The sequence below is a fragment of the Musca autumnalis genome, unplaced genomic scaffold (genome assembly GCF_047663935.1).
Source record: "Musca autumnalis isolate F117 unplaced genomic scaffold, ASM4766393v1 scaffold_5, whole genome shotgun sequence".
Lineage (NCBI taxonomy): Eukaryota > Metazoa > Arthropoda > Insecta > Diptera > Muscidae > Musca > Musca autumnalis.
The window spans coordinates 29876434-29901117 of NW_027412088.1; the positions used below are offsets into that span (position 1 = coordinate 29876434).

Consider the following 24684-nt stretch of genomic DNA (forward strand, 5'->3'; position numbering starts at 1 on the left):
TCTTTATGTTTTTAGTCATAATTTTGCGATTTAATTTTACCGATTTTTGTCGGTATCAGCAAAAATGAGTTACAGAATCGCACTACTGATCTGATTATCAGTCAGTCGGCCACTCACTCATCATTACTGAACTCTTTTATAAGTACAGATAAAGTATAAAATACAAAGTATAACATGTAAAATATGAGATATAAAATAAAAACTATAAAATATATTTTATTTCCCGTAGTTCTCCAGAAATATATACAATACAAATATACGAAATTCAAATAAATTGGTATATAATAAAATTTCTGTATCATCATTGTTCTGTTATAAAATTAATTTTATTTGTGCACAGGCAGTTGAATTTTTATTTACATTTCTTGGCATTATCTATGGTTTATTGCAGTAAAAAAAGCTATATTCTGGGTTTATCTTATTTTGCATAATAAAAATTAAAATAGTCATTTTTAACATTTCCTGTAGCATTAAGATATTTGGCACTTTTTTGTTTAAAAAATGATTTTTGTTTTTGGTATATTTTATTTTTTTATGATAATACTTTTAAATTAAAAAATCGAAAAAACAATTATTTATAAAAAAATTAAGGAATATAAATAAACAATAGTTATAAAAAGATGTTGATTAGTTATCGAAGGAACCAATGTAGGCGTTGCAATTGGGACAGGAATGATTAGCAGTTTGACAAGAATCCATGCAATAGGGGACACAAACACAAGGCCAGCAACTGTAAGTAAAAAATACAAGAAATTATTATAAATATTTTTAATTTAATAAAGACAATATGTGATATTAAATATTCGCAGCAGGAGAATAGCAGCAGTTCAACAAAATGTGATTTTTATTATGCACGCATGTTTGTAAATGCTTTTCAAATGGTGTCAATTGCATTGCAAATATAAATTGCAATTTTTATGTTTTATTTTTTTGGTAATCCCCTTAAATGTAAGTATTTTATCTAATTATTAACCAGTTTTTTTAAAAATATTCATACTTGTTTTTGCTGTCATACTGAAATATCATAACCGGCTTAATTGTTTATTTTGTAATGACAAATGTAGAGTTCATTCAACATCAATGCAAACATTTCTCCTACTTAGCTTTTAATATTCGCACAAGCAACTGCATACGCAGCAGAGAATCTGTTTATAACGACACACAGTGGTTCAGAAATCCATTTTCCAAAACCAATTGGCCGATTGGCCAAAACCCCCATTTTTTTGTTGTCACCGTTTGTTAATTTCTATATGGGATTCGATAGTAAACATACTGACACTAAGGAAAGCAAAGGATTATACCAAAATTATGGAAGGTGTGGGCGTCGCTCATTCGGCTTTGTAAAATGACTCTAACTGACACAAGATCTTCAGTTAAGATAGGAAAGAACCTCTCCGAAGAGTTTTGTACCAAAAGAGGTTTCTGGCAAGAAGTCAGCCTTTCGTGTGATCTTTTCAACATCCTGCTGGAAAAGGTTATATGAGAGGCAAACGTCAAAAGTGACAATAGCCACATGTTACTTGCTTATGCTGATGATATAGATGATGGGACGATCAGTAAAAGAAGTAACCGATACCTTTATGAAGGTCGAAAGAGAATCTGCCAAAGTGGGTCTGGCGATAAACGGCGCGAAGACCAAGCTGGTGGTGTCGACGCGCAGTGCAATCATTGTGATCGGACCAACTGTTGAAGTTGGTTCCTATAATTTTGAGGTAGTAAAGATCGGCACCGCCGTAAACAAAATAAATCAGTTGTGAAATAAAAAGAAGAATTGTTTTGGCCAACAGATGCTTCTTTGGCTGGCACTTTAAAAACAAAGCCACAACTTGTCAAACAAAAATAACGCTTTACAAAACACTGATACTACCCGTGCTGATGTATGATTCCGCAGAGAAAAATTCTTCGAAAGATCTAGGAACCAATCTGCGTTGAGGGTGAATATCGACGTCGTATGAACCACGAGCTGTACCTCCTATACAACGACATCAGTATAGATAAACGTATCAATATGCAGCGATTGCGTTGGCTAGGCCATATCATAAGAATGAGCGATGATGAACCCGCTAAAAAGCTGTATAAATACATGCCACATGGCGGTACAAGCGGAAGAAGAATAGATGGCGCCAGCAAGTGGATGAAGAGATGACAAGGCGCCGTATTCCAGAAAGCGAATCAATATACAGAGAGAAATGGAGATCTTTTATTAGTTCGGTCTATGGAACAAGTGTTCTGTAATGGCCCAGCTAAGTAAGATAGTAAGTGGGAGTGGCGTGCTCCTAAAGACGAAAAATGTTTCCCAATTTTGGTAAATCCGTAATTTTTGCAAATTTCTGGAGAAAGAATCAGCTATTTCTCAGAAACTATAACATATATTGTGTTCATTGGTTTGGTAGGTAGGACTGTTGCCTTTAAGAGTCGTTTTAATAAATTACCGTAGGGTTTACACTAAGTGAGCTATTTTATTACACCCTCAGCATTTATGCTAACGAGGCTATATACGCTTTCATACGGGCAAAATGTGCCTCATCGAAATAATGGTTTTAGATCCAAGTAAGTTTGGAAGAAATGTGTTTCGGACAATTTGGAGTCGATTTAGCAATGTCCGTCTGTCTGTCTGGCTGGCTGGCTGGTGCGCACGATAACTCTTGAACGGATGAACCGATTTGATCCAAAAGTGGGCCTTCGCATTATTTTGCCCAAACTTAGTTTAAGTTCGAAGATGGATTATATCGGTCCGGAAGAAGCGGTACCTCCGCCACAAAAGTTCGGAAATGTTCGGAAAATTTGTGCACACTATAAGTCTTGAAGGGAGTAACCAAATGGGTCTATACTTTGCACATCGTAAAATTTCTACCAGACTTAGATTAGGTTCTGATATGGACTCAATCGGTCCACTCCTTCGCGTACCTCCCACACAAAATTTCGGAAAAGTTCAGTTTAGGACGTGTTCGCGAATCTCTTTGATTTTTCTTGTAGCAACTTGTATTCACTGCCCCACTTACGACTGTACATGTCTCATTAGGGGCAAGTCTATACTTCCTGAGAAAAGAGCCTTAAAGTTGCGAAAAAAAAACCCTATGACACCGTGTGTAGTGGTTGGAGCGCAAGATAACTCTCGAACGGATGAACCGATTTGTTCCAAAATTTGGCCTTCGTAATATTTTGTCCAAAGTTTAAGTTCGAAGATGAGCCATATCGGTCCACTGCTTCATGTACCTCAACCACAAAAGTTCGAAAATGTTCGGAAAATCGGTACGCACGATAACTCTTGAAGGGAGTAACCGATTTGGTCCATACTTTGTACAACGTAAACTTTCTACCAGAGTAATATTAGGTTCCAATATGGACTCAATCGGTCCATTCCTTAGGGTACCTCCCACACACAATTTCCGAAAAGTTCAGTTTAGGACCTGTTCATGAATCGCTTTGATTTTTGTTGTAGCAACTTGTAACACTGCCCCCATATAACGGTATAAGTTTCATCAGAGGCAAGTCCATACTTCCTGGGCAAATAGCCTGAAAAGTACAATAAAGCCCTATGACACCGTGTGTAGTGGTTGGAGCACAAGATAACTCTCGAACGGATCTTCCGATTCGGCCCACAATTTGGTATTTGTAATATTTTGTGCAAACTTAATTTAAGTTTGAAGATAAGTCACATCTGTCCACTCCCTCAGGTACCTCCCCCACAAAAATTCAAAAATGTTCGGAAAAATTGCGCACGATAACTCTGAATGGATGTGAGCGATTTGGTCCATACTTTACACATCCTAATATATTTACCAGATATAGATCAGGTTCGAATATGGACTCTATTTGTTTTGTTCAGTCCTTCGGGTACCTCCCACACAAAATTTTGGATAAATTAACTTTAAGACCAGTTTTCGAATCACTTTGATTTTTGTTGACGCATATTGCATTCTCTGTCTCAATTACGACAGTAAACGTTTTTTCAGGGGCAAGTCCATACTTTTTGAGAAAACAGCCCGAAAGTTGTGAAAATAACCCCTACGGCCCAATATGTAGCGGCTGTAGAGCTCGAACAAGTCCACTCGTCTTGAAAAAACAACCCGAAACGTGTAAAAACCCCTATACTACCATATGTAGTGGCTGGAGAGCTCGAACCCAATACTGCGTTCGTCCAAACTTTGCATATTATAATATTTCTTTGAATATTAGCTGAAATTCGAAGGTGGTGCTTATAGGTCCACTGCTTACGGTACCTCTCCTACAAATGTTTGAAAATATTTGCTAAAATGATAAGGGCAATATCTCACAAACGTAGCAACCGATTTAGTCCAAATTTTTGATCTCGAAATTTTTTGTCCAACCTTAGTTTATGTTCAAATTTGGGCCCAATACATGGGGTACCACTCATACAAATGTTCAACACATTTTTGTAGTTGAGGGTCTGTTCGAAGATCCTTTGGACATTTTTACTAAAGGTTTCCCTAGTGGGCCGATATTATGCTTTTCGTAGGCTAGTATGGTACAAAAGCCCTATCTATCGATATCCCCCGCAAATTTTTCAGCTGTAATCCAATCCATATTTCTGTCGGTTCATACGCCCATAAATTTCTTTTTTTTTTAAAAAAAAAAAAATATTTCAATGCACACAGGCCTTTGGTGCAAATTGATTTCAGTCAGCTAAGAGTTTTGATAGGGCAAATTGAAATATTTTCGTAAACAAAATCCTTTTCTATAATGTATTTAACAGATTTAAAGATATAAGTGAATAGTATTAACAGTGGTTTTTTGAAAATAAAAGTTTTGTGAAGACGCCCAAATTATCAAGGGGACATTTAATTAGCACACCATATGTTAAATCAACGACAGCTGATTCAACATGACCATAAATTGCAGCTGATCGTTATTAGCATAAACTGATGGTAACATCATCAACATAAAAACAAAGAAAAACCTGATGGCAACGTCATTGTTTTCATAAGAAAAAACAAATAAAGTACAAAAGACAGTCTGTCACAAATAAACGTTTTTGCAGTGTTTTTCTTTTATTAAATATTAGCAAATTATATTTGCCAATATTAAACATGGTCCTTCGAAGCCAACCTTGATTCGGCGAGTGGTTTCATCGGTTCTTACTGCTAATAACAAATATAAAGTGTAAAAATAAAGATCGTGAATATAGGATCAACATGGATTGCCGGCATAGTTACATCTCGCTACTTGGGATTATGCTTTACGAGCCTATGACCGCAGGAAGTGATTAACGATTCGACAATATACTTCACGATTGGGTTGGAATCATAATAATATATCGTCCTTGGGATTGCTTTACGAGCTTATGGAGCCAATTCATAATGAACACCAAAGAACAACAACAAACAACAACACCAAAACATACATATTTGCATCGCCATGATGACTTGCATTTCTGCAACAGAGGGGAGAATGTTAAATCAACGACAGCTGATTCAACATGACCATAAATTGCAGCTGATCGTTATTAGCATAAACTGATGGTAACATCATCAACATAAAAACAAAGAAAAACCGGATGGCAACGTCATTGTTGTCATAAGAAAAAACAAATAAAGTACAAAAGACAGTCTGTCACAAATAAACGTTTTTGCAGTGTTTTTCTTTTATTAAATATTAGCAAATTATATTTGCCAATATTAAACACCATACGATTTTTTAATTTAATTCAATTAATATACAAAAATTAATTTATATTGATGTTAATTCATATTCAAAACGTATTGAACAAATCATTTTTTGAAAGAAAAATAATTTATCACCCCGGAATCTCAAAATATATCCCCATAGCGGACCATTTTTCGTAATGTACACTTAAACGTCAGAAAGTCGCCAAAACTTTAAAAACAAATGTACAATTGGATCTGAAATTATTGGAATTGTTAACCGATTACCGAAATTTAAATATAAAGTGCAAAAACTTTTCAAAAAGTGTTTAAGGTCGATGATCCATTCAAGAAAATTTTCAATTCGGAAGGGGTTTATAGAAAGAAGATCAATAAAATTCACCCTTATGTCAAGAAGGATCAACTTATGACACCATTTGTTATTCAAAATTATACGTCTGAATAACACCAAAGACCTATCACTACAAAACTGTCAACAAAGCACTGGATGAACACGTAGCACATGAGTATGTTTAAAGGTATAACCCCTTTCTAACAATAAAGGATTTTGAGGTTTGCTGAAATTGGTTAAAATCCATGAAAGTGGGCATATACTATTCAAGATATATGTTTTCTGGATTATTGATTTTAAATTTAATCGTTTTTAGCTCCGGGAAACATATTATCTTGCGGTCTCACTAGACTATCTCCCATTTGCCTTATGTTTAGAAAATTATTGAAATTTGCGTAGGTCACATAGAGATGAACATAGGTTTATCGTGACATACATCACGACACATCGGTAAAATTCAGTCCAGATGGATAAGTATTTATAAAATCAATAGCTCGACGCACCATATTACAGTTTTTTAATGAAAATTTTTGTGTCAAACGGACTTTGCAGATGGACACTGCTGGAGCGTACATCCCCCTATTCGCAAATTTACAAAGATGAACAAGTATATGATGTTTTATTTGATGTTTCTATGAACTACTTGCCTCAATGAATTTGTTTACATGTGAAAAAATCGATAAAAAAAAAAACTAAAAATACTGACATTTCCATCAGTCCTTGGGACCCAAGGTGTACCCCATATAATTCCCTTCTGACACTGAAATTTCGGAGACTGGAGGAGAGTATAACTAGCAGACTGGAACTTATTCGCAAACGAAAGGGATTTAACACTAAATATGGACGAAAATATTTAAACTATTCACAATATTATTGATTCTTATAAGGTGTGCTAATTACGTGTCCAGTGACTTTAGGACATTTTTTACATTTTTGGAGGTTATTCAAATTGACAGTTATGTTTTAGTTTCTGTATTGCCTTGTAGGCGTGCTAGAGGAAGAAAAGAAACATCTTGGCTCAAAAACATCATGGACTGGACAGGTTATACCGACGAAACTGATCTGCTGAATGCTGCAAGACACAGAGAGCTGACAACCACTATACTATAACATAAATATAATGCGATAAATATTAAAAAACAAAATGAATTGTACGATCACTTATATCCGGATAACGGATGAGTAAATAATTAAGAAGAAGATTGCCTTGTATTCTTTAACCTTTAACTTTGGAGGTGAAAATGTAGGACGTACTTTTCGACGTGGTGGTAAATTTTACCCCTATACATATTCTTAAATATTTCTTTATATATTTTCTATTTTTTATAATATTTTGCATTTTTTGCATGATATTGTGTCAGCAAATAATAAAATAATATCAAATCAAACCACAATCTTTGTTTAAATAGAATATTAGGATCTATATTTCACAGACCTTTTTTTAATCCAACAAAAAAGACATATTTTATTTTTAGAAGAAATAAATAATATAACAATACTTAAAAACGTGAAATTGCATTTTTTGACAGTCTTGCCTACATATTTAATAAAAATACAGAGATCATTCAAAAACACACGTTTGTTTAAAATCTGCAGGGTACCAAATAGTTGATTTATCATGCATAGTGATCGTACACTGTACACATACATATGGATATGTTGCAACCCATTTATATTTCTTTATTGGATTGTAAACAGGTTTGTGTAGTTTTTTTGTTATGCCTACTAAGCATATATAACATATTTTCGAGTCTCTGGGATGTATTTTGGATGGGGCTATTGAGTCCTTGTCCAAGATCCTAGTAATAATTTAACGTAAGTAGCCTTTGGTTATGTTGAATTTGGGTTGGACCATCACCGTCAACGTTGCTGAACTTATCGTCCTCTTCTAGCAATTGCCTTATTATAGGAACACTGATTTGCTGTGAAAATTGATTAATTGAAAATGCAGAATATATAATTCATATGCCGAGTTTGATGTGTGGTCAAAACTTTTCCATGAAATTCATACGTCGTATTGGACGTGGGGTCATTTTTTTACATAGGATACTTACGTTAGTTTGGAGGTGGTGGTAAAATATTTTCTATGCCACAGTGACAAGAACTTGGACGTGGGGTAATTTTTACACCATCGTAAGCATATCTCCTCACTTGCTAGTCATATGACAACCAAAACATTACTGCCTACTTACGTTAAGGAAATATGAAGATACAGAGAAAATTAGACCGATCGCTCAAATCATTTGAAAGAAATTAACAAAATATGACCGAAGGGGTAAAATTTACCCCCACCCCCACCTCCACAGTTAAAGGTTAAGCATACTACTGAGAATATATTAGTACAAATACTTTATTAAATACAACTACTTTTGAACGTCTTTTTAGGCAAAATAAATGTTGGTAGTGGGGTGTGCTAATTGTGTGACCAACACTGTATCTGTTGGCAAAGCCGACCGATATTTTTTTACTTGTTTCTTTTTTTTAATATATGAGTTTTTATAAGAGTTTTATGAAAACCCAAAAAGCAATTTTTTTCAATTTTGGAAAAAATTTTTTTTTTTGAAAAACATTTTGGGAAGTTTTTTCGGATTCTGAAGCAGCAATGTTCAAAGATGAGAAAAATCTAAAAACAAGAAAAATCTCTGGAGGGATTTATATCATGTGTTTTAACATTTCACATTTGTTTTCACTACATCGTAAAATATAATTACACATCAATTACTTTTTAATAATATAAAAAGCTATTTTCCACGAACATCTCGAAAGAGACAGGTAGAGACTTATACTTATATATTTGCTGTTAATATCGATTAGCGCCACAGTTAAGTGAAAAACGTCAGTGTTTTTTATTAAATGTGTTTGGGCAATTGCACAGTGTAAAAATGTTATAAAAAATCATAAATCTTTAAATTTATTAATATTAACTAGATTATTTTTAATCTAATTTTAAAATCAATTTAATTATTAATATTAAATTAATTAATATTAAAATAATTAATTAATAAATTATTTAAAAAAATAAATGAATTTATTACGAGTAATTTCCCCCAATGTGCAGTAATGCACAATTGTTTATAAAAAAATAGACCCACCAAACGCCCAGCAACACAAAATGCTAATTGTATTTCGAAACACAAAAACTAAACAAAAAAATTACAAATTCAAATGCAAAAAGTTTTTCATCGAAGTTTTGTTGATGTTGGCAAAAAATATGTCTGAATGGCAAACAAACGTCAAACCATCGATCGAGCAGTTGATAGCATTCGCTATAGCTGTTAATATGGAACACATCAAGTGCCTATAACTAACAATAAGCAGCAGTTCTAAGAATGAATGATCGTTGGCTGAAATAAAACACATGCCACAATAGGGGTCAGCAACAAGTGTTTGAAGGGCCTGCTACTACATACATATTTGACAATGTATGTACATATGTGCATATACATATGTATGTACATATATTTATATGCACCTAAATATTTCATTCTTTAATAACTTGTGGTTACTGTTATTGTATTTCCATAATAATGAATAAGAATATATGTATAATATTTTTTTATTTTCTTTGTAATGCGTCACAAATTATCAGTAATTGACCCTAAAGCCGTCACTTGTTTTGACGCTTTTTTTATAGAGAGTACATACTTGTATTTGTTTGCTTTGATTTAATTTAAATTCTGTCCTATGAGTCATCAAGAGTCAAATGAGATTGTAAACATTCGTCGATCTTGTGAAATTGTAGCGTTGTCGCGTTTTGCACACAGAGAAACATCGATAGCAGCCGTCTTAATGCTGACGTGCAGCAAAACAGCAGCCTTATCGAATGGTAAGCGGTTTTGTTTTCCCAGACAAGCTTAGATTAAAAATACCACAAATGACAATTTAAAACAGGCAACAATAAAAAACAGGCAATAAATTAAGCCGGTTTAATTGTGTGCATAAAACATTTTAGAACGAACATTGCCCCCTAAAGAGATACATTGGACTTAAATTAATTTTTGGAGATATTAATGAAAATAATAAAATTTTAAATAATTTGTTTTTAAATAAAGAACTCTATATTGTGTTTTATTAATAGCATACATATTAGGCCGGGGCGATTTGTATGAAAGGGAAAAAAACCTAAATGGGCCCTTCGCGTTTCTGATTCCTGAGATTGAACTGAGCAAAGAAGTCCACTAGACCAGAGGTATACGGTGAAAATCGAGCATCCCGATTTTGACATTAAGTTTTTTATCCACGTTTTTTGACATTTTGTCATATAACGGCCAAACCATTGAGATTTTCGATCCAACACAAAGACAAAAATTGTAGCCAAGGCAGTAATTAAGAACTCTCTAATACATCGCAAAAGCATTGGAATGATCCTTCTGGCGGTTTTGGCCTTGAGAATGTGCAAACTTTTCGGAAAATGTCGATAAATGACACTGTGCTACAAAAGTTCACCAGAAAAAAAATTCTAAAGGCATTTTCGTTCTCCATGGATCCCAACACGATAGAATTTTGCATCAGAAACCTTGAATTTTTTTCTGTTCAACTTTTGTAGCACAGTGCAATTTATCGACATTTTCCGAAAAGTTTGCACCTTCTCAAGGACAAAACCGCCTTCAGGAGCATTCCAATGCTTTTGCGTTGTATTATTGAGTTCTAAATTACTGTCTTGGCTACAAGTTTTGTCTTTAGGTTGGATCGAAAATCTCAGTGGTTTGGCTGTTATATGCCAAAATGTCAAAAAACGTGGATAAAAAACTTAATGTAGGGAGGCTCGATTTTCACCGTAGACCTATGGTGCAGTGGACTTTTTTGCTCAGTTCAATCCCAGAAATCAGAAAAGCGAGGGGTCCATTAAGGTTTTCAAATCACCCCGGCCTAATACATATGTATGTAGTTATGTGCTTGGAAATATGTAGAAACTGTAAAAAAGGAGAGTTTCTATGATTTTCTGACAAAAATATATTTGAATTAAACCTCAAAAGTGTTGCGGAGGTAGTACCTGAAGAAATATATCGGCATTGTCTATTTTGGATCTTATGTTGAGAGTCATTGATCTTTGATAAATAGCGTGCTCTCCAGTCATTTCAGTTGGTCCCAGTATAACTCATAGGTTTTGGACCACTAATTTTGGAAGCATGGACTTGTCCACGAAAAATATAATATCGCTGAAAAGAGGACCACATTTCCAAAGGATTTTCGAACAGACCCTAAACCGTACTTAAACAAAAATGTTGTTGAAAGTTTGTTGTGGGGGAGGAACCCTAAGTCTTTGGTCACACTAGATGGTTTCATTGAAACAATTTCATGAAATGCAGCGTTCTTAGGTCGATTTCCCTACTAGAGTAAAATCATGAAGTTGCTGTAGTGAGGAACTCGATTTAAGAATCACTAAAAGTTTTAATTAAACCACTCTAGTGTGACCTTCGACTAAGGAGTGGACCGATATAGTCCATATTCGAACGTTATACACACTATGGATCTACTTGGTTACTGCCTTGGTGAGTTATTGTGCGCAGTATTTTATCCAAAATTTTGAATGAATGGAAAAATGTTGGACAAATCGGTTTATCCGTTCAAGGGTTACTGTGCGCTCCATACCCTACACATGGTGCAATGGGGTTTTTTTACAGCTTTCGGGTCATTTTCTCAGGAAGTATGGACTTGTTCCTGAAAAGACTTGTACCGCCGTAATGGGGGGCAGTGAACACAAGTGGTTGCAAACAGAATCAAAGCGCTTCGAGACGCTTTTAAACTTCACAATTCCAAAATTTTGTGTGGGAGGTACTCGAAGGAGTATACTGATATACGTAGAACCTTGATAATTCGTAATCCAAGGCACCGGCAATTTTATACGAATTATGGAGGATTTCGAATTAGCGAGGTTAAAATGCGAAGGAAATGACTTTACGGGACCGACAACTTATACGAATTATCGAGATATTCGATTTATCGAGGTACGAATTATCGCGATTCTACTGTAGTCCATATTCGAACTTGATCTATGTCTCGTAGAAATATTACGATGTGCAAATTATGGACCAACTCCATTACTGTCTTCGAGAGTTATCGTGCACATAATTTTAGCAAATATTTTTGAACTTTTGTGGGGAGGTACCCGAAGCAGTGGACCGATATGACCCATCTTCAAACTTAAACTAAGTTTGGACAAAATATTACGAAGGCCAAATTTTGGACCGAATCAGCTGATCCGCTCCAGAGTTATTGTGCGTTCTAGGCAGCCAGCCAGACAGACAGACGGACATTGCTAAATCGACTCCAAATTGTCTGAAACGGATTTCGGTCAAACATACATAGGATCTTAAACCATTATTTCGATGAGGCACATTTTGGCCGTAGTTAGTCTAAATACTGAGGGAATTAAAAGCACCTTGAAGGTCTGCTATTGACAGAAGACCCCCTCTAAGTCGTATATTGATGGAAAACCTTCCATAAGTCATCTATATGTATAGAGATGACGTTCTACCGATTTTCTACACAGAAGCCTTGATAAAGGTCTTCTATTGATGGTAGATCTTCTCTCTAGGGAATGTCTGCAGGCGGATTGTAAGTCTTCTACGGAAGATCTCCTATCAATGGAAAACCTTCTGTAGAAGACTTACAATCCTCCTACAGATATTCACTAGAGAGAAGACCACTCACTACATAGAAGACCTACTAAAGGTCTTGAAGAGATAGACGGTCTCTTATAGGTCTTCTTTAGAGAGAAGGCCTCCTCCAGGTTTTCTATAGACGAACGACTCCTTATTTTAGAAGACCTCATAAAGGTCTTCTGTAGATAGAAGGCATCCTATATGGTTCCGATATGTATATATATAAGGGTTTCTACAGGCCTTTTTGTAGATAAGAAGGCTCCAATAGATAACCTTTAGAGAGAAGGTCTTATAGAGCTTCTCTATAGATGGAAGATATCTTATTGAGATTCTATTAAAAGAAGGCATCCTACAAGCCTTCCATGGATAAAAGGCCTCCTACAGGTTCTTTTTAGATAGAAGATATCCTGTAAGCCTTCAATAAACAGAGTGCTTCCAATTGGTCGCTTATGGTTATAAGACCTCCAATAGTCTTCTGTAGACAGAAGACCTTCTGTAGGTCTTCCATAGATAGAATACCTCATAGAGGTCCTCCATACAAAGAAGATCTTATAGAGACCCTCTATAGACAGAAGGTCTCTTATAGGTATTCTATATACTGAAGACCTCTTATAGGTATTCAATGGATAGACGACATTCTGTAGGTCCTCCATTGATAGAAGACCACTTATAGGTCTTCTATTGATAGAAAACCTCCTATGGTTTTTATGGATTGAAAACCCTTATAGGTCTTCTATACATAGACGACCTCTTATAAGTCTTCTGTAAATAGAAGGCCTTCACCAGCACTTCAATAAATAGAAGACCACTTACAGGTCTTTTGGGGATGAATGGCCTTCTAAAGGGTTTTCTTATATAGGAGGATTTGGGTAGATTTTCTGGGAACTTTTGTATAGGAAAAGTCAACCCCGGTGAACTTTTCCATAGGAAACGTCATCTCCGGTGAACTTTTCTATAGGAAAAGTCATCTCCAGTGAACCTTTCTATAGAAAAAGTCAAGCCCGGTGAACTTTTCCATAGGAAAAGTCAACCCCGTTGAACTTTTCTATGGGAAAAGTCATCTCTAGTGAATTTTTGTATAGGAAAAGTCATCTTCGGTGAACTTTTGTATAGGAAAAGTCAACCCCGGTGAACTTTTCTATAGGAAAAATCATCTCCGGTGAACTTTTCTATAGGAAAAGTCAACCCCGCTGAACTTTTGCAAAGGAAAAGTCATCTCCGCTGCTCTTTTGTATAGGAAAAGTCATCTCCGGTGAACTTTTGTATAGGAAAAGTAATCTCCGGTGAACTTTTTGTATAGCAAAAGTCCCTCCCGTGAACTTTTGTATAGGAAAAGTCATCTCCGGTGAACTTTTGTATAAGAAAAGTCATCTCCGGTGAACTTTTGTATAGGAAAAGTGATCTCCGGTGAACTTTTGAATAGGAAAAGTCATCTCCGGTGAACTTTTGTATAGGAAAAGTCAACCCCGGTGAACTTTTCCATAGGAAACGTCATTTCCGGTGAACTTTTCTATAGGAAAAGTCATCTCCAGTGAATCTTTCTATAGAAAAAGTCAACCCCGGTGAACTTTTCCATAGGAAAAGTCAACCCCGTTGAACTTTTCTATAGGAAAAGTCATCTCCAGTGAATTTTTGTATAGGAAAAGTCATCTTCGGTGAACTTTTGTATAGGAAAAGTCAACCCCGGTGAACTTTTCTATAGGAAAAATCATCTCCGGTGAACTTTTCTATAGGAAAAGTCAACCCCGCTGAACTTTTGTAAAGGAAAAGTCATCTCCGGTGAACTTTTGTATAGGAAAAGTCATCTCCGGTGAACTTTTGTATAGCAAAAGTCCCTCCCTTGAACTTTTGTATAGGAAAAGTCATCTCCGGTGAACTTTTGTATAGGAAAAGTCATCTCCGTTGAACTTTTGTATAGGAAAAATGATCTCCGGTGAACTTTTGTATAGGAAAAGCCATCTCCGGTGAACTCTTGTATGGGAAAAGTCATCTCCGGTGGACTTTTGTATAGGAAAAGTCATCTCCGGTGAACTTTTGTGTAGGAAAAGTCATCTCCGGTGAACTTTTGTATAGGAAAAGTCATCTCCGGTGAACTTTTGTATGGGAAAAGTCTTCTCCGGTGAACTTTTGTATAGGAAAAGTCATCTCCGGTGATCTTTTGTATAGTAAAAGTCATCTCCGGTCAACTTTTGTATAGCAAAAGTCGTCTCCGGTGAACTTTTGTATAGGAAAAGTCATCTGCGGTGATCTTTTGTATAGGAAAAGTTATCTCCGGTGAACTTTTGTATAGGAAAAGTTATCACTCCGGTGAACTACATATAGAAGGCCTCCTACGGCTCTTCCATAGATAGAAGACCACCTAGAAATGCTTTTTAGATAGAGGACCTCCTACATGTCGTCTGTAGTGTGAAGACCCCCTTAAGGCGTTCTAAAAAATAAGTCATTCTACAGGAGTTCTATAAAGTGAAGAACGCCTACAGATATTCTAAATGTAGAAGACATCCTACGGGTCTTCTACAGATAGAAGTCATCCTACAAGTCTTCTATAAATTGAAGAACTCCTAGTGGTATTTTAAAGATAGAAGACTACTTACAAGTGTGCTGTAGAGAGAAGACATCCTTGAGATCTAAAGACAGAAGACCTCCCAATGGTCTTCTACATATAGAAGACCTCCTATTGGTCTTCCAAAGATAGTTGTTCTGTAGATAGAAGATTTCCTACATAAGAGACATCCTACAAGTTTTCTATTAATAGAAGACATCCTACAGGTCTTCGAAGGACAGAAGACCTCCTACAGGTCCTCAAAGGATAGAAGATCACCTATAGGTCTTCTAATGAGCGAAAATCTCTTATTGGTGTTCTGTAAATAGAAGATTTCGTACAGGTCCTCTATAAATAGAAAGACCTCATACAGGACTTCAGAAGATAGAAGACCTCTTATAGGTCTTCTATAGGCAGAAGACCTATTATTGGTCTTCTATAGTTAAAAGACCTCCCTCAAGTCTTCTTTAAATTGAAGATCTCCTACAGCTCTTCGAAAAATAGAAGGCTTTCTATAAACTGTGTACCTCCATTAGCTCGTGGAGTTGTGGTCTTCTATAGGTAGGATATCTCCTACAGGCGTTTCTATCGATAGAATACCCATTACATGCATAAAAGACCTTTAGGAGGTCTTCTGTCTAGAGGACCACCTACTAGTCATTTGTAGATAGAATACCACCTACAAGTCTTCTATATATGGAAGATTTTTTGCAGGTCACTTATGGATAGAAAATCTCCAAATCAAATTCTATGGAAAGAGGGAAACCTGTAGGAGTTTCTCTTGGATAGAAATTTTCCTAAACGTCTTCTATGTAGATAAGACCAATAACAGGTCTTTTATAAATAGAAGGCCTCCTACAGGTGTTTTACGTACACGTCTTCTGTTGACTGAAGATCTCTAGATGTCTTCAATAAAGAGAATACTTGCAAAAAGGTCTACTATGGATGGAAAACATCCATAAGTATTCTGTAGATAGAAGATCTTCTTTAAGACAGCTATAAATTGAAGAACTCCAAAAGGCCATTAATAGTCAGAAGGTCTCGCAAAGGCCTTATTTTGTACATAAAATGCCTTCTAAATCTTCTATCTACAGAAGACCTCATATAGATTTTTTATAGATAGAAAACTTCCTACAGATTTTTTAATAGAAGTCCTTCAAAAGGTCTTCTATAGATAGGGTACCTCCTATTGGTCTTCTATAGAAAGAAGATAAGTATTCTATAGATTGAATACCTACTATTTGTTTTCGGTAAATAAAATATCTCCATTACACCTTCTAGGTAAAATAGCTCCTTTACGTATTCTGTAAATAGAAGATCTCCCATATGTCTTCTATGCTTTGCTGATTTAGAGCCATGAAATGGGAATAGAGACGATTTTAATTTTAGAAATTCACAAAAAAAGTATTCGAATTAATTTCATTTGGTGAGTAATAGGAACAATATTTCTCTTCGGGCCCTCATAAAATCTTGTTGGGTGGAGAGATAAGGTTATCTGACACCACTGCTTATAATCATCCACTTTGCCACTTCTTTCTTGGAAGTTAACAATTGGCAATACACATTTTTTCTGTTCACTAAAATTCCACGAAGTACTAAATTTTCTTCACACACACCCTAATCTAATTATTTTTTTTTTTGTTTTCACCCACATGACTCATTGTTGGATTATCATGAACAACTTTGTTGTTGTTCTTGTTTTTGTTTCTTCAAATAATTTCCACACTTTTCAGTTGCAAACACTTGTCCAAACAACAACCCAACAGAACAAACATCACTTTAACACAAATTTACAACTTACATGAACAGACACAATACCAAGGCCCAACAGTGGGTCCTGGAATTAGCCGAGTGTTTAACGGTTGTCATAATATCGGCATGACATGAAGGACATTGCATACGGGTCGGCTGATTACCCAAACCAATCAATTGGGGTCTGGTCTGGATGATCACAGTTGGTGGCTGTTGAACAGGTTGTGCTGGTGGTGGTGGTTGTTGATACGGTGGCTGTGGCTGAGGCATTGGTGGATATAGATTTGGCTGTTGTTGTCCCGGTTGATAATAACTTGCAGGTGTATAGCCTGGTTGATGTTCGGAATATGGTGGAGGTTGTGATTTATCCATGGTTTTTAAGGTTTTTGGTAGTGGTTCGATACTCTCGCCTTACAAATGTGTAACCGGAAATTGCTTATTATCGAAGTACTCTCCTACTGTTCGATTCGTTTGGTCGTTCACTATCTTTGGTCGATAGTAGATAAGAAGGAAATTTTGTTTACTTTTTACTGTTTTTTCTCGTGACAACCGGCGTATTACCTCACCGTCGTTCGTTGTTATGTCCAAATACTTGAACTGTTGCACAAAGACTAAAGCTTTAGGCAACACGTATCATCGGGTATATGCGACGACAATAGATGGGAGAGCGCTTTTGCCCGCAGGCATGTGTGCGTATGTCCATTGTGATTGTTAAGGTTTGTCATGTTGAGGAAAATGCACAAAATAATTTTGATAATTTTCTCAATGTGTGACGACGAACGATCTGGGTTGAGAAGTAAGTTATCATTGTTGGAAAGAGAGTGAATGGGAGATATCAAGAAAGGGAGCTTAATGTGGTAGGGTTGCCATAGTTTTTAGTGAAAAGTAGGTCATGTAGAAAATAATTTTTAGGGGACCAATAGAAGATCTTCTATATGCCTAAGTCCTTGGAAGGACCTGTTGGAGGATGTCTTCCAATTATAGAAGACCTGTAAGAGGTCTTATACCCATTAAAGTGTTGCAAGAGGTCTTCTATCCATAAAGTACCTCAAGGACGTTTTCTATTTATAGAACACCTGTAGGAGGTATTTTATATATCGAAGACCTGAAGGAGGTCTTCTATATACTCTATAAACCTTTAGGAGGTTTTCAATTTATAGAAAATCTGTGGGATATATTTTATTAAAGGAGAAGCTGCGATAGGTATTTATTTATGGAAATCCTGTAGGACGTCTTATTTTTATAGGAGACCTGTACAAAGACTTCTATTTAAAGAAGACCTGTGGGAGGTTTTCTATTTATAGAGGACCTGTAAGAGGTCTTGAATTTAAGGAAGACCTCTATGAGGCCTTCTACTGAAAAAAAAGACCTGCAGGAGTTTTTCTACCCGTTAGAAGTTTAATATTTAGAGAAGGCCTGATGGAGGTCTTCTACTTAAAGAAGACCTGTAGGGGATCTTATATCTACAGAAGACCTGCTGGAGGTCCTCTATTTATAGAGTACAGGTTCTCTATAAATAGAGAACCTCCAGCAGGTCTTTTTCTAACTAAAGAAGATCTCTAGGGTGTCCTCTATTTAAAGAGGTCTTCTGTTTGAATTATATATGTAGGGGGTCTTCTATTTAAAGAATACTTGTATGAGGTCTTCTGGTTAAAGGAAACTGCAGGAGTTGTTATACATATAAGAAACCCGTTAGAAGTCTTATATTTACAGAAGGTCTAATAAAGGTCTTCCATTTAAAGAAGACCTGTAGGAGGTCTTCCATTTAAAGATAACCTGTAGAAGATCTTCTGTCTATAGAAGACCTGCATGAGGTCTTCTATTTATACCGGATCTGTGGGAGATCCTATATCTACAGAAGACCAGTAGGAGGTCTTCTGTTCAAATTTAACATATAGGAGGCCTTCTGTCTTTAGAAGACGTGTAGGAGGTCTTCTTAAGAAGACCTGTAGGAGGTCTTCTAAAGAAGGCCTGTAGGAGGTCTTCTATTTTATAAAATACCAATAGGAGGTCTTCTATTTAAAGACGACCTCCTACAAGTCCCCTATAAATAGACGACCTGAATCAAGTCTTATATTTATGCAGGAGACGTTCTATTTATAGAGGAACTGTAGGAGATCTCCTATATTTAGAAGACCTGTAGGAGGTCTTCTATTTATGGAAGATCTTTTTAAAGAAGACCTGTAGGAGTTGTTCTACATATAGGCAACACTTAAGAAGTCTTCTATATACAGAAGACCTGATGAAGGTCTATAGAGGGCCTGTAGGATATATTCTATCTACAGAAGACCTGCTGGAGGTATTATATTTATAAAGGATCTGTAGGAGGTCTTCTAGGCAAAGAAGACCTGTAGGAGATCTTCTATCTTTAGAAGACCTTTAGGAGATTTTCTATTTAAAGAAGACCTGCAGGAGGTCTTCTATTTAAAGAAGACATGCTGGAGGTCTTCTAATTACAGAGGACCTGTAGGAGGTCTTCTATTTTATATAAGACCAGTAGGATGTTTTCTATTTAAAGAAGACCTGCAGGATGTCGTATGTTTAAATAAGACATGTAGGAGGTTTAGATAAGACCTGTACGAGGTCTTCCTCCTCCAGAAACCTGTAGGAAGTCTTCTATTAAAGAGGACCTGTAGGAGGTATTCTATTTAAAGAAGACACGGAGGAGGTCTTCTATTTATAGAGGACATGTATAAGGTCTTCTGCTTTTTAGAAGACCATAAGAGATCTTCTGTTTAAAGAAGACCTCTAGGAGGTCCTCTATTTATTGTAGATGTATAGTAGATGGCTCCTAAGGTCATCTAATGAAGATTAGATGACCCCTAGGGTCGTCTACCTTAGAGTAGATGGTCCGTAGGGTCGCCTACTGTAGAGTAGATGACCCCTAGGATCGTCTACTGTAGAGTAGATGGCCCCAAGGGTCGTCTACTGTAGAGTAGAGCGCCCCAAGGGTCGTCTACTGTAGAGTAGATGGCCCCAAGGATCGTCTACTGTAGAGTAGATGGCCGCAGGATCGTCTACTGTAGAGTATATGGTCCCTAGGGTCGTCTAATGTAGAGTAGATGGCCCCTAGAATCGTCTACTGTAGAGTAATTGGCCCCTAGGATCGTCTAATGTTGAGCAGATGGCCCCTAGGGTCGTCTATTGAGGAGTAGATGACGCTAATGTCGTCTACTGCAGAGTAGATGGCCCCTAGTCTCGTCTACTGAAGAGTAGATGGCCCCTAGTCTCGTCTACTGAAGAGTAGATGGCCCCTAGGGTCGTCTAGTGTAGAGTAGATGGTCCCTATGGTCGTCTACTTTAGAGTGTATGGCCTATAAGGTCGTCTACTGTAGAGTAGATGGTCCCTAGGATCGTCTACTGTAGAGTGGATGACCCCTAGGATCGTCTACTGTAGAGTAGATGGCCCCTAGGATCGTCTACTGTAGAGTAGATGGCCGCAGGATCGTCTACTGTAGAGTATATGGTAACTAGGGTCGTCTAATGTAGAGTAGATGGCCCCTAGAATCGTCTACTGTAGAGTATATGGCCCCTAGGATCGTCTACTGTAGAGTAGATGGCCCCTAGGGTCGTCTACTGTAGAGTAGATGGTCCCTAGGGTCGTCTATTGAGGAGTAGATGACGCTAATGTCGTCTACTGCAGAGTAGATGGCCCCTAGTCTCGTCTACTGAAGAGTAGATGGCCCCTAGTCTCGTCTACTGAAGAGTAGATGGCCCCTAGGGTCGTCTAGTGTAGAGTAGATGGTCCCTATGGTCGTCTACTTTAGAGTGTATGGCCTATAAGGTCGTCTACTGTAGAGTAGATGGTCCCTAGGATCGTCTACTGTAGAGTGGATGACCCCTAGGATCGTCTACTGTAGAGTAGATGGCCCCTAGGATCGTCTACTGTAGAGTAGATGGCCGCAGGATCGTCTACTGTAGAGTATATGGTCCCTAGGGTCGTCTAATGTAGAGTAGATGGCCCCTAGAATCGTCTACTGTAGAGTATATGGCCCCTAGGATCGTCTACTGTAGAGTAGATGGCCCCTAGGGTCGTCTACTGTAGAGTAGATGGTCCCTAGGGTCGTCTATTGTATGGTAGATTGACTCTAGGGTAGTCCACTGTGGAGTATATGACCCCTATTGTCGTCTATTTTATAGAAGACCTGTAGGGGGTCTTCTATTAAAAAAAGATCTGTTTAAAGGAGACCTGCAGGTGTTGTTCTACATATAGGAAACCCTTTAGAAGTCTTCTATTTACAGAAGACTTGATGGAGGTCTTTTCTTTAAAGAATATCTGGAAGAGGGCTTCTGTTTTAGAGATGACCAGTAGGAGGTCTTCTATTTATAGAGGACCTGTAAAAGGTCTTCTATTTTATACAAGACCTGCTGGAGTTTTTCTATTTGACGAAGGCCTGTAGGAGATCTTCTAATTGTAGAAGACCTGTAGAAGGTCTTCTATCTAAAGAAGACCTGCAGTTATACATATAGGATACCCGCAAGAAGCCTTCTAATTAAAGAGGACCTGTAGGAGGTCTTCTATTTTACAGAAGACATGTAGGAGGTCTTCTATTTAAAATAGACATGTAGGGGGTCTTCTATCTTTAGAAGACCTGTAGGAGGTTTTCTATTTGCAGAAGATATATAGGGGGTCTTTTATTTATGAAAGACCTTAAGGGTGTCTCCTATTTATTGAAGTCCTGTGGGAGAACTTCTACGAATGGAAGTCCTGTAGGAGATTTTCTATCCACAGAATAACCATAGGAGGAGGAACCTGCAGGTCTACCATTGGTAGAAGATTTCTTCTATGAATAAAAGTATTCATAGTAGAAATCTTCTACCACTGGTAGACCTGCAGGGTGCCTTCTATTTGTAGAAGACCTGCTGGAGGTAATCTATTTATAAAAAAACGTGTGGGACTTCTATGAATGGACAACCTGTAGGAGATCGTTACCCACCAAAGAATTATAGGAGGTTTTTTACACATAGAAGACCTGAGGAACTCTTCTATCCATTGAAGAACTGTAGGAGATCTTTTATTTATAGAGGACCTTCCATTTAAAGATGACCTGTAGTATTTAGACCTGCAGGAGGTTGTTTATTTATAGAAGAACTGTAGGAAATCTTCTATTTATGGAAGACTTGTTGGAGATCTTTAACTTATAAAGCTCCTACATCTCCTCTATCCTCTTTTTTTAGAGAAGGCAGTAGGAGGTTGCCTGTTTATAGAAGACTTGTAGGAGTTCTTCTATTTAAAGAAGACCTTCTACGTCTTCTACTTAATGATGACTTATCGACTTATCTTCTTTTTAAAAATACCTGTAGGTGGTCTTCATTTAAAAAAAGACCGGTGGGAGAACGTTGAAGACATGAATGTGGTCTGAAGAAGAACTGTATGAGGTTTTTTATTCAAAGAAGACCTGCAGGAAGTTTTCAATCCATAGAATACCCGTAGGATGACTTATATCCATAGCGGATCTTTAGGAGGTCTTCTATCCATAGAGGACTAGTAGGTTGTCATCTATCCACAGAAGAACTGTAGGGGGTCTTTTATTCATAGAAGGCCTTTGGGAGGTCTTCTATACATAAAACACTTGTAGGAGGTCTTCTATACGTAGAATATATGTACGGGGTCTTGCACGCTAAAATACATGCGGGATGTCTTTTATCCATATATTGCCGTTTGGAGGTCGTATTTTTTATAGAAGGCCTGTAGGATATCTTCAATCCATAGGAGACCTGCAGGAGGTCGTCAGTACATACGAGGCGTATGCTAGGTGTTCCATGGTATTCTTTTACAGGTATACTATATCTATAGTAGGTCGTCTATCTATAGGTGATCTGTAAAAGGGCTTCTTCCATAGGTGACCTATAGGAGTTCATCCTTCTATAGAAATCCTTTCGGAAGTTCTCTATTTATAAAACGTCCAAAAAATATTTTTTTGGAACTTTATACGTTTCTTAAAGCAAAATAGGACCATGTAAAGATCGCCTACTTTAGAGATAATTTCTTAAAGTAACAAATATTAACTTACAGGAAACAAAATAAAACCAAAGCCCAACAGTGGGTCTTTGAGTTGGCTGTATGGTCAACGGCTGTCATAATTTCGGCATGACATTCGGGGCACTGCATACGTGTTGCCTGGTTACCCAATCCCACCAATTGTGTTCTATTCTCAATAATCACTGTATGCGGCTGTTGAACAGGAGGTGGTGGTTGTTGATACGGTGGCTGAGGCATTGGTGGATATAGAGTTGGTTGTTCTTGTCCCGGAAGATAGTAACTTGCCGGAGTATAACCTGGTTGATATTCCGCATCTATTATTGGTTGTGAATAACTCATGATTTCTATAGTTGGTTCGAAACTTGGAATTTAAAAGAAATGTAATAACCACCGATTTGCTTTTGATAAGCGTTTAAATGCTTAAACTGTTTAACTAAGACTACGCTTAAGCCAATTCCGATTGAAGAGGCATGATGTGTGTTAGTGGTTTGTCATATTGTGCAAAATAAAATATATATTTATATATTTATAGCAATGGTAATGGTAATGTCCCAACGTGTCGTTTCAGTGTATGACGAATGATCTTGGTTGGTTGCTTGGTATCCGACAATTAAATGTTTTTTTATAACCTGCGTAGCCTACATAATAAGAATACATAATAAGATCTATAACACCTTTAGTAGGGCTGCTATCTATAAAAGAGAATGACTGCTATAGGTAGTAGATCTTTAGAATGTCTTCGATCTATGGAAGACCTTTATAATTGTCATCCCTCTTTAGAGGACCTTTAGAAGATCGTCTACCTACAGAAGATCATTAGAAAGTCTCCTCTCAGTAGTGCAATTTTAGAAGGTCGTCATTCGATAGAATGCATTCGTTATAGAGAGAAAAGTTTTTAAAATTTTTATAAAGATGGAATACCTTGTAAAGCACATTACCCCTCAGCATAATGTCGGCGACATTGCTTGTGTAATTCAGTCATATAAAACTTCTCCGCAAGTGGCGTTTGAGGAGGGAGGTATAGAATGTTCTTTTAGGACAGAGAAGGACTTCTTTGTAAAGAAGTATAGTGAGGGCGCCCAGTGAGTTGTTTCTGCAATTGCTTCTCTCTCTCACTTACAGTGTACGTGAATAAAAACAAACGATAAACAACATGTGGTTGTTGTTTTCTAAACCATTAATGGACATTCTTGGGCGGCGCTGCTCTAGGACCATAGGGGCAACCCTTGACGTAAACATAATTGCTTTCTCAATCTCTTTATCTCTCTCTCTCTTTCTCCCTTTCGTTTTTCGTGAGGGTGTTACCTATCTGTTGGAAATTTTATATTCGTATCGTGAATAATGTCAGAATTTATCTTATCATTTATTTGGTTTACTTTATCAGTCTCAATCTTAAATTTCAGATTGCGAGTGCAATATTCACATAATGTAAACAAAAAACGAAAATAAATAAAAATATTGAAGAAGAAATAAATTAAAACATTTTTAGACATACTCGTACATTGTATGGCAAACCTTGTGTTTATTTTTAAGTTTTTTCATGTAAACATTTTTTTTTTAATATTTATTTAAACAATTGATTTTTAGTTTAATAGGACTAATTTGTCAACGGCGTGATAATGAATGAGTTTGTTATTAAGAAGCATTCAAAGCAAGGACAAAAACAAAAAAAAAACTTAGGGAATGTTGGTGACCAATCTTCAAGTTACTATAAGAAAATCATATCTCTCTAGAATTTTCTGAAGTTTTTAGGAATCGACTACAAACTGTCTGAGAAGAACATGCTCTTACCATATGTGTGGTTTTACCACTACTTCAACGTGGCACATTTTATAGCAGCCCTG

At 36.7% G+C, this 24684-nt stretch overlaps 1 protein-coding gene across 2 annotated transcripts; it reads right to left on the reverse strand.

The window, feature by feature from the left end:
- Positions 1 to 304: 304 nt before the first annotated feature.
- On the reverse strand, positions 305 to 23305 carry LOC141405272 (lipopolysaccharide-induced tumor necrosis factor-alpha factor homolog). 2 transcript variants are annotated; one of them, XM_073989454.1, is made up of 2 exons: positions 22872 to 23305; positions 305 to 730 (listed from the first exon to the last, which is right to left on the reverse strand). In XM_073989454.1, exons 1-2 carry the CDS (start codon positions 23177 to 23179, stop codon positions 628 to 630), a joined length of 411 nt encoding a protein of 136 aa, XP_073845555.1. In that variant the 5' UTR covers positions 23180 to 23305; the 3' UTR covers positions 305 to 627. The 2 variants fall into 2 exon arrangements, with proteins under 2 accessions (XP_073845555.1, XP_073845554.1); XM_073989453.1 differs by lacking the exon at positions 22872 to 23305 and adding an exon at positions 16907 to 17573.
- Positions 23306 to 24684: the final 1379 nt, after the last annotated feature.

Coding starts and splice junctions, on each gene's coding strand:
- LOC141405272 (XM_073989453.1), bottom strand. CDS start 17,229: ATGGATAAATCACAACCTCCACCATATTCCGAACATCAACCAGGCTAT. Junction 731..16,906: donor TTGGTATTGTGTCTGTTCAT/GTAAGTTGTAAA, acceptor TTTTACTTACAG/TTGCTGGCCTTGTGTTTGTG.